Raw genomic sequence first — 12,381 nt, 5'->3', positions numbered from 1 at the left:
CATCCTCTGCGTCTGGAGGAAAGAAGGTTTGTACACAAACATAGAAGAGGATTCTTTACGGTAAGAGCAGTGAGACTATGGAACTCTCTGCCTGAGGAGGTGGTGATGGTGAGTACAATAAAGGAATTCAAGAGGGGCCTGGATGTATTTCTGGAGTGTAATAATATTACAGGCTATAGCTACTAGAGAGGGGTCGTTGATCCAGGGAGTTATTCTGATTGCCTGATTGGAGTCGGGAAGGAGTTTTTTATTCCCCTAAAGTGAGGAAAATTGGCTTCTACCTCACAGGTTTTTCTTGCCTTCCTCTGGATCAACTTGCAGGATAACAGGCCGAACTGGATGGACAGATGTCTTTTTTCAGCCTTATGTACTATGTTACCATTCAAGTTGAAGGGGTCTGCGGAAACCACAAATTGCGGCTCCCAATGCACGGAATGGCTGGCACTCGTTCGTGTGCATGAGCCCTAAGTTCAGTGTTTCCGTTTTCTCCACTCAGATACAATACGTTATTGATGCATTTTTCACACACCTGAAGAATAACAATCTACATCTCCAGCAACCATCAGTAAAAAAAAAGCATTGCATCCAGATGTCTTCCGTTTTTCAAACAAGCCCCATTCACTTCTATGGGGCCAGGGCTGCGCGAAAAATGTGCAGTATAGAACATCCTGCGATTTTTCCTGAATACAGAAATGATGCGTGAACACAGAGCCATTGAAATGAACAGGTCAGGGTTCAGTCCGGAAGCTATGCGCTCACAACATACGTCACATCCGGATGTGACAGAGGCCTTACTAGGTGCGTGGGTTCTTTACCGCATTTGTCCTGCTCCATTACTTGCTGCCTGGATGGAGCCTTGCTTTTAGAGGAGAATAGCGCTCTACTGTGTCCCTGCGGTTCTGGAAAAATGTTACTATGTAAGGCCTCATGCACACGGACGTTGTGCGGCCGTTCCATGCATTGGCGACCACAATTTGCGGTCCCCAATGCACGGGCAAAGTCCGTGCGGCGGCCGGGACGGATCGAGACCCATTCAACTTGAATGGGTCCGTGATCCGTCTGCACCGCAAAAAAATAGAACATGTTCTATTTTTTTTGCGGTGCGGAGGCACGGACAGAAACACCACGGAAGCACTCCTTAGTGCTTCCGTGCCTCCGTTCCGCACCGCAGCTCTGGATTGTGGACCCATTTAAGTGAATGGGTCCACATCCGTGATGCGGGGAGCACACGGCTGGTGCCCGCATATTGCGGACCCCAGCAAACTGAGAGCCGCTTCACGCCTGAGCATTGCCTTATACTCGATTTATGCGCAGGTGCTGATTGTATCCTCATTAGGCCTCATGCACACAAACGTTTTTTTTCTTCCGTTTACGGGCCCTTTTTTGCGTTCCGTATACAGAACCATTCATTTCAATGGTTCCGCAAAAAAACTGAACGTACTCCGTATGCATTCCGTTTCCATATTTCCGTTTTTTGGTTCCGTTGAAAGATAGAACATGTCGTATTATTGCCCGCAAATCACGTTCCGTGGCTCCATTCAAGTCAATGGGTCCGCAAAAAAAAACGGAACACATATGGAAATGCATCCGTATGTCTTCCGTATCCGTTCCATTTTTGCAAAACCGTCTATTGAAAATGTTATGCCCAGCCCAATTTTTTCTATGTAATTACTGTATACTGTATATGGCATGCGGAAAAACGGAACAAAAACGGAAAAGCCTTTTTCCAGATGCCCCAAACAATCGGAAAGAGGCTTCATCGGAGAATATGACTTTGCCCCAGTCCTCAACAGTCCATTCACCATACTTTCTGCAGAAGATCAATCTGTCCCTGATGGGTTTTTTTGGAGAGAAGTGGCTTCTTTGCTGCGCTTCTTGACACCAGGCCATCTTCCAAAAGTCTTCGCCTCACTGTGTGTGCAGATGCGCTCACACCTGCCTGCTGCCATTCCTGAGCAAGCTCTGCACTGGTGGCACTCCGATCCCGCAGCTGAATCCTCTTTAGGAGACGATCCTGGCGCTTGCTGGACTTTCTTGGACGCCCTGAAGCCTTCTTAACAAGAATTTAACCTCTTTCCTTGAAGTTCTTGATGATCCTATAAATTGTTGATTGAGGTGCAATCTTAGTAGCCACAATATCCTTGCCTGTGAAGCCATTTTTATGCAACGCAATGATGGCTGCACACGTTTCTTTGCAGGTCACCATGGTTAACAATGGAAGAACAATGATTTCAAGCATCACCCTCCTTTTAACATGTCAAGTCTGCCATTTTAACCCAATCAGCCTGAGATAATGATCTCCAGCCTTGTGCTCGTCAACATTCTCACCTGAGTTAACAAGACGATTACTGAAATGATCTCAGCAGGTCCTTTAATGACAGCAATGAAATGCAGTGGAAAGTTTTTTTTTGGATTAAGTTTATTTTAATAGCAAAGAAGGACTATGCAATTCATCTGATCACTCTTCATAACATTCTGGAGTATATGAAAACTGCGATTATAAAAACTTAAGCAGCAACTTTTCCAATTTCCAATATTTATGTAATTCTCAAAACTTTTGGCCACGACTGTATAATGTGATGGAAAAATGAATCCAGCCAGCAAAAGAAGCAATATGGACAATCACAATAGACTAGTAAGTGCCTTGTGTTAACTTTCTCTGCATGATAAATGCCATTTGTGGTACACTCCCATTCACTTCTATGGGGAGCCGGCTTGGTGGTGGCCGGACCGGAGTCCTCCAGCCACCACCTTGCGGGGCTCCGTTATCGATATAGGTGCGGGACCCGCATCCATAAGACAATGGGGGCATATCCTAGCGATATGCCCCCATTGTCTATGATGAGACAACCCCTTTAAGGGGGCAGAGTGCTGCGGGGGTGAAACTTAAGGGTATTCCGGTTGTTAGAAGTTATCCCCTATCCACCGGATAGGTGATAACTATCAGATCGGTGGAGGTCCTACTGCTGGGACCCCCACCAATCACAAGAACAGAGCCCAGTACTCCCTGCAGCCCCCTGAAATGAAGAGTGTCTGGTCAGTCATGCGCGTGGCCACTCCTTTAATTTCTATGGGAATTCCGGACACAGTGGAGCTTTGTACTCAGCTATCTCCGGAACTCCCATAGAAATGTATAGAGGCCCAACCAACCATTTCCTTCATTTCAGGGGGGCTGCAGGGAGTACGGGTCCCCCGTTCTCATGATCGGTGGGGGTCACAGCAGTAAGATCGTTATTCCCTATTCCTTCTAACGACCAGAATACCCCTTTAAGGAGGCGGAGTGCTGTGGAGGTCACTGTTATGGGGGACAGTTAACTGCCAGTGTATATAGGGCTACCAGCAATTTATCGATAAAAATAAGAGGGCACGGATCGGCCTCCCTTCATACTCTGGCATCTATTTGGTATTGCTGGGTTTACCACCTGTACTATATAATTATGTGGGGGATGGGGGGACCAAAGGTAAATGTACATTACAATTTTTTAACATTCTGCATTATTGCTTTGCCCTTTATGATTAGAGCATACTGTCTTGGAGGGCCCACAGGTAGTATCTGTGGACATGTGTGTATCACACAAATGCAGTCATTTTAAGCAGGTGGTGACTACTAGAGCCAGCCCGATGACCAGAGAAGGTCACGTGAGTCTCTTCTGCCAGCACTTCCCTACAGCTTCCGCCCTTACCCTGTCGATGACGTCACTCTCGTCGCGCTGATATTTGCGTCATTGCTGCTTCCCAGGTTTTAGCAAGATGGCGGCGAGGGCACCGGGTAAGGACGAGTGGCTGCGTGATGTAGTGGAGCGGGGCTCGGGTGATAGCAGGATCCGGGTGGCAGTGCTGGCACCGTGACGGGTGGACCTTAACCGGGTGTTGTTACTGCGTGGTTTAGACAGGAAGGAGGTGACATTCAGTGTGTCCTCCAGGTGACCTGTCATTTTGGGGGGTGACTGCAGGCAGTGATATGACGGCAGGTGATGTGTACGATCCCAGGTCATTCCTCCTTATAGAATATGATAGAATTGCTTAAATGGCAATTCCCCTATATGAAGGGGTTTTCTGAACGGACACCTCTGTCTTGTCAGGGTAAACCTGTGTGACTGCTGGGGGCGCCGCTGATCCAGGGAACAACCAGAGAGCTGTCTGTGCCACTTTTGCCTGGGGCCACAAAACCGCTCTAAAGTAAAATGCTGGGGAGGCCACCGACCGGTCAGCCACGGCGTGTCCTATGACTATAGCAGAAGTGGAGAGAATAGGAAGGACGTCGGCTTCTGCTGCAGGGAATTGCTCCAGAAAAGGCTTTTTAGGAAACTAGCCTTAAAGGGAACCTGTCACCGGGATTTTGTGAATAGAGCTGAGGACATGGGCTGCTAGATAGCCGCTAGCACATCCGCAATACCCAGTCCCCATAGCTCTGTGTGCTTTTATTGTGTAAAAAACAAAAAAACTATTTGATACATATGCAAATTAACCTGAGAGGAGTCCTGTCCCTGAGAGGAGTCCTGTCCCTGAGAGGAGTCCTGTCCCTGAGAGGAGTCCTGTCCCTGAGAGGAGTCCTGTCCCTGAGAGGAGTCCTGTCCCTGAGAGGAGTCCTGTCCCTGAGAGGAGTCCTGTCCCTGAGAGGAGTCCTGTCCCTGAGAGGAGTCCTGTCCCTGAGAGGAGTCCTGTCCCTGAGAGGAGTCCTGTCCCTGAGAGGAGTCCTGTCCCTGAGAGGAGTCCTGTCCCTGAGAGGAGATGTGTATATGTATCAAATCGTTTTTTTTACACAATAAAAGCACACAGAGCTATGGGGACTGGGTATTGCGGATGTGCTAGCGGCCATCTAGCAGCCCATGTCCTCAGCTCTATACACAAAATCCCGGTGACAGGTTCCCTTCAAAGGGAGGGCTCTCTTCTCATATTGGGGGCGTGATGGCAGATCGCTCGGAGGTGTCATCATTTTCTGACTGGTGGGGTCTGACCTCCGGGGCAGCACTGAACATGGAAGGACTGATTTCCATAAAGCAGTCTTCGGCATGTACCGGAATCGCTGCAGAAAATTTCCACGGCAATTCCAGAAGACACTGCAGCAGCAAATCCACTCTGAATCGTGCGGAATTTGCTTCCAGATTTCTGCTGGTGAGCAGCCAAAAAACTCCAGAATTCTCCCCTTCCCTGGCAAAATCCATAAATCCTAAACTATAAAAGAAACAAATAATCTATCAGTATTCTCCCCTTTACCTGCTGCAGTCACATGGGATGAGGCTTGTTAAGGGAGATATTAATTATTGATATTTTGGATGATGCCAATAATTAATATTCATAAATGGGCGTGAGTCGTCTAGTGATGACTCCGCCTATTTATACCTTAAAAGGAAAACTAACTCTATATGTTAGCTAATTGACTAACACTACACTGAACTACGCTACGTGCGACTTACTGCTACTACTACGGCGGCGACTATTGAAGACCATACACTGTACTATGAATAATAAAGTGTTTATTATGCAATACAATTATACAAGTCTAATTATACGCTATATCTATATATAAATTTATAGATCAATGGTTATAAATATATATACGTATAGACGCACACACCACAATACAATAATAGCACTACAATACACAATACAAACCTAACTACACAATTCCTATTCCACCCCACACACACTATCTATACATTACACACATACATATATCAGCAACCCACCCACCTGGCTACTCACTGTCGCTACGGGGTACAAGGGGTAAATGGTGGCACTGCAAGGGTTAATACTTGCAGGCCAGGGATGTAGTTGTGGGTTATAAGGGTTAACTGGGCAGGGGTAACCCAGGAAAAGGCTCTGCTGGGCAGGATCAGTCCAGCAAGGGGTTACTACAGGGCCGGGGACCAGGGGTTAATGCTGGGGCTGCACACATGAAACTGGGGCGCAGGGAATTGAGTGAGGAATGGGAAAGCTGGGGCTGGTGTAAATACAGCCCAGCAAGGGAGGTGAGCAGGGGTTACTTGCAGGGCAGGCAGTGCAGGGACTCTGCTGCTGGGTTCAGGGCAGCAGGAGTGAAGGGGTTAATATGGAACAGGGGTACAGGGCAATGCAGGGTTCAGGGACGGGGAAGGTTACTCAGCCATCCATGTCTGCTCTCCTGTGGCTGCCACTTCCTCCTTCCTGTCTGGGGCTGAGCTGGTCGGGTGCTGCCTGCGGTACTCTTCGGGGGCAGGTCGGGATCCCTCTGCAGAGCGCCGCTCACTCTCTCCTGGCTGTGGGGAAGCGCAGGTGGGAGCGGGTTCTCTCCAGAGCGCCTGCTGTGCTCTTTCTACTAGGACACGCCGGGGTTCTGTCTTCTAGCGCAGCCCAGCGCATGGCTACCTGCGCTCTACTCTTGCAGGGGGAAATGCCGGGGGTCCTGTCTGCCGAGCGCATTGCCGCTGGGGTATTTATAGTTTACAATTTATGAATTTTGAGGCAAATCAGCGGCCATTTTCAGAGCCCAGCGGCTGGAGGTGATCACAAGTTAAACATATTAAAGGGGTTCTCCGGGCTTTTACAATTGATGTCCTATCCTCAGCTGTATAGACAGCAGCAGCGGACAGGAAGAGAGAAGGCAAAGTGTCGTCTCCTCATTCAGCTGATCGGCCGGGGTGCTGGGTGTCGGATCCATCAGAGATAAGCACGATGCTCTCAGCACATGTGCAGCTAGTCCTTTATGAAGGCTAACCCCTTTAAACAGCAGTGCACCGCAGTCCTGTATCCAGGATGGAGGCATCGAGCACATGGTATAAAATACTTGTTTCATTTCCAAGAGACACATACTGTAAAAGTTAAAAACCACAATCTTTTACGCCTTTCAAGCTAGTCATCATGCCAGACCCATCCATCGGCCACCTCACTGGTAATGGGCTAGTCTCCTGTGTGCAGAGGCTGCTGCTGGATGGGTTTGGTCCCATGTCTCTCCTTTAGTGCTCATTACAGGAGCTACATGCCGTCTGAGGAGACCAGGGAGAGATTAGCGTAGGACTATTAAAGGGCATCCATCAGCAGATTTGTCCCTATGACACTGGCTGACCTGTTACATGTGCGCCTGGCAGCTGAAGGCATCTGTGTTGGTTCTATGTTCAGATGTGTCTGCATTGCTGAGAAACATGATGTTTTATTATAGAGGCTAGCGCCCTCTCCACTCTGACAGGGCAGAGTGTGATGACGTTTTCACTGCCAGGCCGTGTCAATCAAGGTGCAGACCGTTGCAGAGAGAGCAGAGCCTCTAGGTGTGACGGTAACGCCCCTATAATAAAACATCATGTTTCTCAGCAATGCGGACACATATGAACATGGGACCAACACAGGTGCCTTCAGCTGCCAAGTGCACATGTAACAGGTCAGCCAGTGTCATAGGGACAAATCTGCTGAAAGAGGCCCTTTAATAGTGGTATACTGGTAAATTGCATTTAGTGACGATTCATACATACTGGTTATACACATGAAGCGGCCGCCCCTTCAGGCTGCGGCTACACCGCGACATGTCACGACTTCTTGTTGCGTGACATTTTTCATAATAATAGGCAATGGTGTCGCAATGCAGCATACTTCGATTCGACAGTCCCCAAAAAATCTGACTTGGATAGATTTTTTGCGACAACATTGACTATCATTACAAAAAATGTTGCGCGACTTTTCAGCAACAAGAAGTCATGCGACACACATCTCCCTCTATCCGTACCCTTAACATTCAGCACCTGCAGCTAAGGAGCAACTGACTGACGTCCGCGCGGCAGAGACGATGCGCTGCTTCCGCTGTGCCAGTCATTCCGAGTGTTGAGGCTGAATTGCCGTGCACTCCTCCTCCTCCTCCGCTTCTCCCTCGCACTGGTATCTGGAAGGGTCGCACAGGTGAGACGACTGTATTGACCTCATGGGATTTCTTTGTGTTCTCTTCCAGTTGCAGCCACGGGCCGTTTTATGGACACCTTGTGCAAGTGGTATTATGGCATCGCAGGATTCAACAAGCTAGGTAGAGTGCGATTACATTGTGCGCTCTGTAAACTGCTGTCGCGCAGAGAACTGGTGTGGGTTTTATTAATGGTTTATTTCATAGGTTTAATGCGTGATGACACCATATACGAAGACCCTGATGTACAAGAGGCAATCAAGAGGCTGCCACCCAAGCTGTATGATGATCGAGTCTTCCGCATCAAGAGAGCCCTGGACCTGGATATGAAGAAATCAATCCTCCCAAAGGAACAGTGGACAAAATATGAAGAGGTGAGGGCTTCCTTCTATGCAGGCATAGGAAGAAGCCCTATTACATCCTATTGTCCGTGTAGACCCAGTCTGTGCTCATACACGGTGTAGGGCTATATCGCTCAGAAATACCACTGTTAGCTGGTTGTTTTTTAGGTTGTGTTCACACTCCAGTTACGTTTCCATTAGAAGTTATATGCTTAAATCCGGTATTGATTAGTATACCATGACCATCATTCATGTCAGGTTCATATTAAAGGGGTTGTCAGAGTTCAGAGCTGAACCTGGACATACCCCCATTTTCACCCAGGCGGCCCCCCTGACATGAGCATCAGCGCAGTTCATGCTCCGAAGCTCTCCTTTGCCCTGCGCTAAATCGCGAAGGGCAAAGGCATTTTTAGGAGTTCCGGTGACAGACCAGGCTCTCCATGGGGCTGCCGGGAAGCCCGGTGACGTTACCGGCACTAATGGGCGGGCTTTAGCGCCAGTAAAACTGCCAGGGCAGCGCTAAACTCCACCCATCAGAGCCGGTGACGTCGCTGTACACACTGCCGGGCGGAAGCTTCCGCCCGGCAGTGTGTTATGATAGACAAAAGAGCCTGTGCCCTGTGCGATCCTGCGCAGGGCAAGGGAGCGCATCAGAGCATGAGATGCTCCGATGCTAACATCAGGGGGGCTGCTTGGGTGAAAATATGGGTATGTCCGGGTTCAGCTCTGAACCCAGACAACCCCTTTAAGGCTAGGGCTACACAGCGACATGTGTCCCACGACAATAAGTCGCGCAACAAAATGGGTACAACTTAATTGCAACATTTTTTGTAATGATGGTCAATGGTATCGCACTGCGACATGGCAGTCGCACAGAAATCCAACTCGGATGGGTTTGTTGCAGCTGTCATGTCGCAGTGTGACACCATTTACTGTCATTATAAAAAATGTTGTGCAACTTTTATGCAACAAGAAGTCGCTTGACACATGTCGCCGTGTAGCCCTAGCCTTAATGGTATATGTTTCAAAGAGGTTGTGCAGTTTCATGGTATTGATATCCTATCCTTAGGGTAGGTCATCTATATCAGATTGGTGGGGGTTCGACTTCTGGCACCCCCGCCAATCAGCTGTTTAAAATGGCCACGGCATTCGGGCGAGCTCTGCGTTATCTTCATTGCACCAAAAAAATGAGCCCTCGCACAGCTCCGTAGATGTAACTATAAAAGTTATGGAAAAATTTAAAATCATTTTTTTTAAGTATTAAAAAAAAAAAGAAAGATTATATAAATGTCATATCGTTGTAATCGTATTGACCCGGAGAATAAAGGAAACGGGTCACTTAACCTAATGAGGAATGTCGTAAAAACAAAACCCATAAAACTAGAATTGCAGTTTTTTAATTTATTTATTTTGTTTTTTGTTTTTTCAATTTCACCCCATTTTGGAATTTTTTTTCCCAGCTTCCCACTAAATCGTATGCAATATTATATAGTGCCCTTAGAAAGTACAACTTGTCCCGCAAAAAAAACACAAGCCCTCATACGGCTATGTGAATGGAAAAATAAAGTTATGACTGCAAAAAAGGGGTTTTCTGGGGATGATTTAAAATGGTCGCTAGAAACCTGTCCTAGAATATGAGCAGGACTGGCCACCACTTTCAGAGCTGCCTAGGGGTTTGAGGGGACGAGGCCTCTCTACAAGCTACGCTCTGGCACTTGTATATACTACACATTGCTGAGTTTTCCGGTCAGGCTGCTCAGCCATAATGGCATATCGTAGGCAGGCTCACATCATTACCATGTATTGTAGAGGAGTGTAATGAGCCCCCGAACCCCTCCTAGGCAGCTCTGCAAGTGGTGGCATCCAGTACTGCTCTCATTCTAGGACAGGCTACTGGTGGCCATTTTAAAGAATTTCCTGAGAACTCTAAGGCCGAATACACAAGGCCGTGAGCGGTCCGTGGTAACACGGCCTGGATTCCTGCTGAGAGCAGGAGCGCACTGCGTCATTGGTTGCTATGACCCTGTGCACTTCATGCCGCTGCACTACGGTAATACACTGGTATGATCTACCCGTGTAAGTACTGTTGAGTCCTTTGCTTTTATTTACCAACTTCCATTTTGTTTCCACAGGACTTCCCTTATCTGCAGCCATACCTGAAGGAAGTATTGCGTGAGAAGAAAGAGCAGGCAGAATGGAGTAAGAAATGAGGTGGCCGTCCCTGCTCAGAGATTTTTCTACTATTTATCCCTCATGTCCACAGTGGTGGATTGGACCTTCTAACTTCTCGTGCCGGTCTCTCTACTAAAATGCAGCCAATAAAGAAACCGTTTCAATCATTAGGCATGTTATTTTTTTTTTTTTTTCCGTCTTGTGTACAGTTGGTAAATTAATAAAATTCTCCAATGTCACCACTATCTATTTGGAAGCTGTTTGTGTTCAGCTGTATTCAGGCACAGCCATGTTTGGCGCCAAGGATGGGATTGAATTGTCAGGACAAGGGACAGAAGCCTTAGCACATATTCACTATTTATCAGGTTGGTTACAGAAATTCTACAGAATGTGCAGAAAATCAGCTCTGCAGGAACATAACCGTACAGAGGTTTTTTGTAAGATTTCCTTAGGCCCCTTTCACACGGGCGAGTATTCCGCGTGGATACGATGCGTGAGGTGAACGCATTGCACCCGCACTGAATACCGACCCATTCATTTCTATGGGGCTGTGCACACGAGCAGTGATTTTCACGCATCACTTGTGCGTTGCGTGAAAATCGCAGCATGCTCCTCTTTGTGCGTTTTTCACGTAACGCAGGCCCCATAGAAATGAATGGGGCTGCGTGAAAATCGCAAGCATCCGCAAGCAAGTGCGGATGCGGTGCGATTTTCACGCACGGTTGCTAGGAGACGATCGGGATGGAGACCCGATTATTATTATTTTCCCTTATAACATGGTTATAAGGGAAAATAATAGCATTCTGGGCTTGGGACTCCCCTCTAAGAGCTAAAACTGAGAGCTGCTTTGTATGAGCATCCCTGACTCGGTCAGACTTGGGTCACCCTTCTATTACAGGGACAGCCATTCATCTGAAATGAAATACCTGGCTGGATGTGGATGGTCGAGGCTTCCCCCAGCAAAATCAGCTGCTTTCTGGAGATGTTGAGAGAACATCAGCTGATGACTCCAGCGGCCACATTTTCAGTGAACAAGGAGTGAAGAGCTCCTTTAACTTAGGGGTTTGCTACGAGGTCTGAAATAATTTAGGGTTCTGGTCAGAGGTTAGAATACATTTTTTGGCTTGGTTTGGGTCTGAATTAATTCAGAGGTCAGTTCTGGGGTCTCAATTACATATACAGCAAGCTGTAATGCACAGTGTGCTCTGACTGCTTTTTCCTGCTTCCAGTACATCAACTTCAGGAACTGTATAATCCACAGTTGCTATTGACACAATATAATGTTATTCACCTACGGTATGTGGTTCCAATGTTATGGCTGATCGGTGTGTAATGTACTGTGCACCGCAGTTGGGCAGCCATATAGCAGAGCAAGTTTTCATTGCAACTTTAATTCTGATGTCCTTTCCTTAGGTGAGGACATCAGTGCTTGATTTCTTGGAGTCTGCCATGTCCCCTTCATAGTATACACAGGCACAATGCACAGCCCCTTTCTGCAGACCATGCCCAATTCTAATAGGCCACACATCCTTTTCATGACATGGCACTGCCCCCTCGGTGTACATTTGGGTGCCAGAGCTGCATCTGATCCCACACACAGGTTCATGGAGGACTGTAGTACGGGAAGTGCCAGAATGCTTCCGTGATGCCCAGGAGATTTGCCAACTCATGCAATAGTTCTCTCCATTTGTCAGGAGCCTCCTGGATAGTCTTCTTTTTTTTTTTTCTTTTTATCTCAAATACAGAATTAAATTAAACATATCGCAAAAAAAGTTAAATACAAAGGCAGAGAAATACATTTTTTGAAAAAGAGTCTCTTAATGGCTTGGATAATGAAAGCATCCCAAAGTTACAGATTTTTAAAACTAGGCTCTGTCAGGAAGGTGAAAAATAACAGGAACGGGATGAAATCAATCTAGTGGGATTAATAATAATGCTTATTTACGGCATAGTGAAATAAAAAAAAATGTTTTCCTTTAACCATATGTACCTTGCTATACACAA

The 12,381-nt window shown here is 47.2% G+C and overlaps 1 protein-coding gene across 1 annotated transcript; it reads left to right on the top strand.

Annotated features, from left to right (window-relative positions):
* Window positions 1-3,682: 3,682 nt before the first annotated feature.
* LOC121002000 (cytochrome b-c1 complex subunit 7) lies at window positions 3,683-10,547 on the top strand. Its single transcript, XM_040433296.1, has 4 exons — window positions 3,683-3,769; window positions 7,916-7,987; window positions 8,072-8,238; window positions 10,338-10,547. The coding sequence occupies exons 1-4, from the start codon at window positions 3,751-3,753 to the stop codon at window positions 10,413-10,415; spliced, it is 336 nt and encodes a 111-aa protein (XP_040289230.1). The 5' UTR covers window positions 3,683-3,750; the 3' UTR covers window positions 10,416-10,547.
* Window positions 10,548-12,381: the final 1,834 nt, after the last annotated feature.

Source organism: Bufo bufo, chromosome 5 (genome assembly GCF_905171765.1).
Source record: "Bufo bufo chromosome 5, aBufBuf1.1, whole genome shotgun sequence".
NCBI classification, from domain to species: domain Eukaryota; kingdom Metazoa; phylum Chordata; class Amphibia; order Anura; family Bufonidae; genus Bufo; species Bufo bufo.
This window is presented reverse-complemented; position numbering and strand designations above follow the sequence as displayed.

What these genes read in the sequence shown, in the direction of transcription:
- LOC121002000 (XM_040433296.1), top strand. An exon ending in CGCAGGATTCAACAAGCTAG is followed by an intron (nt 7,988 to 8,071) that starts GTAGAGTGCGAT and finishes TTTATTTCATAG; the next exon opens with GTTTAATGCGTGATGACACC. An exon ending in AGTGGACAAAATATGAAGAG is followed by an intron (nt 8,239 to 10,337) that starts GTGAGGGCTTCC and finishes TTGTTTCCACAG; the next exon opens with GACTTCCCTTATCTGCAGCC.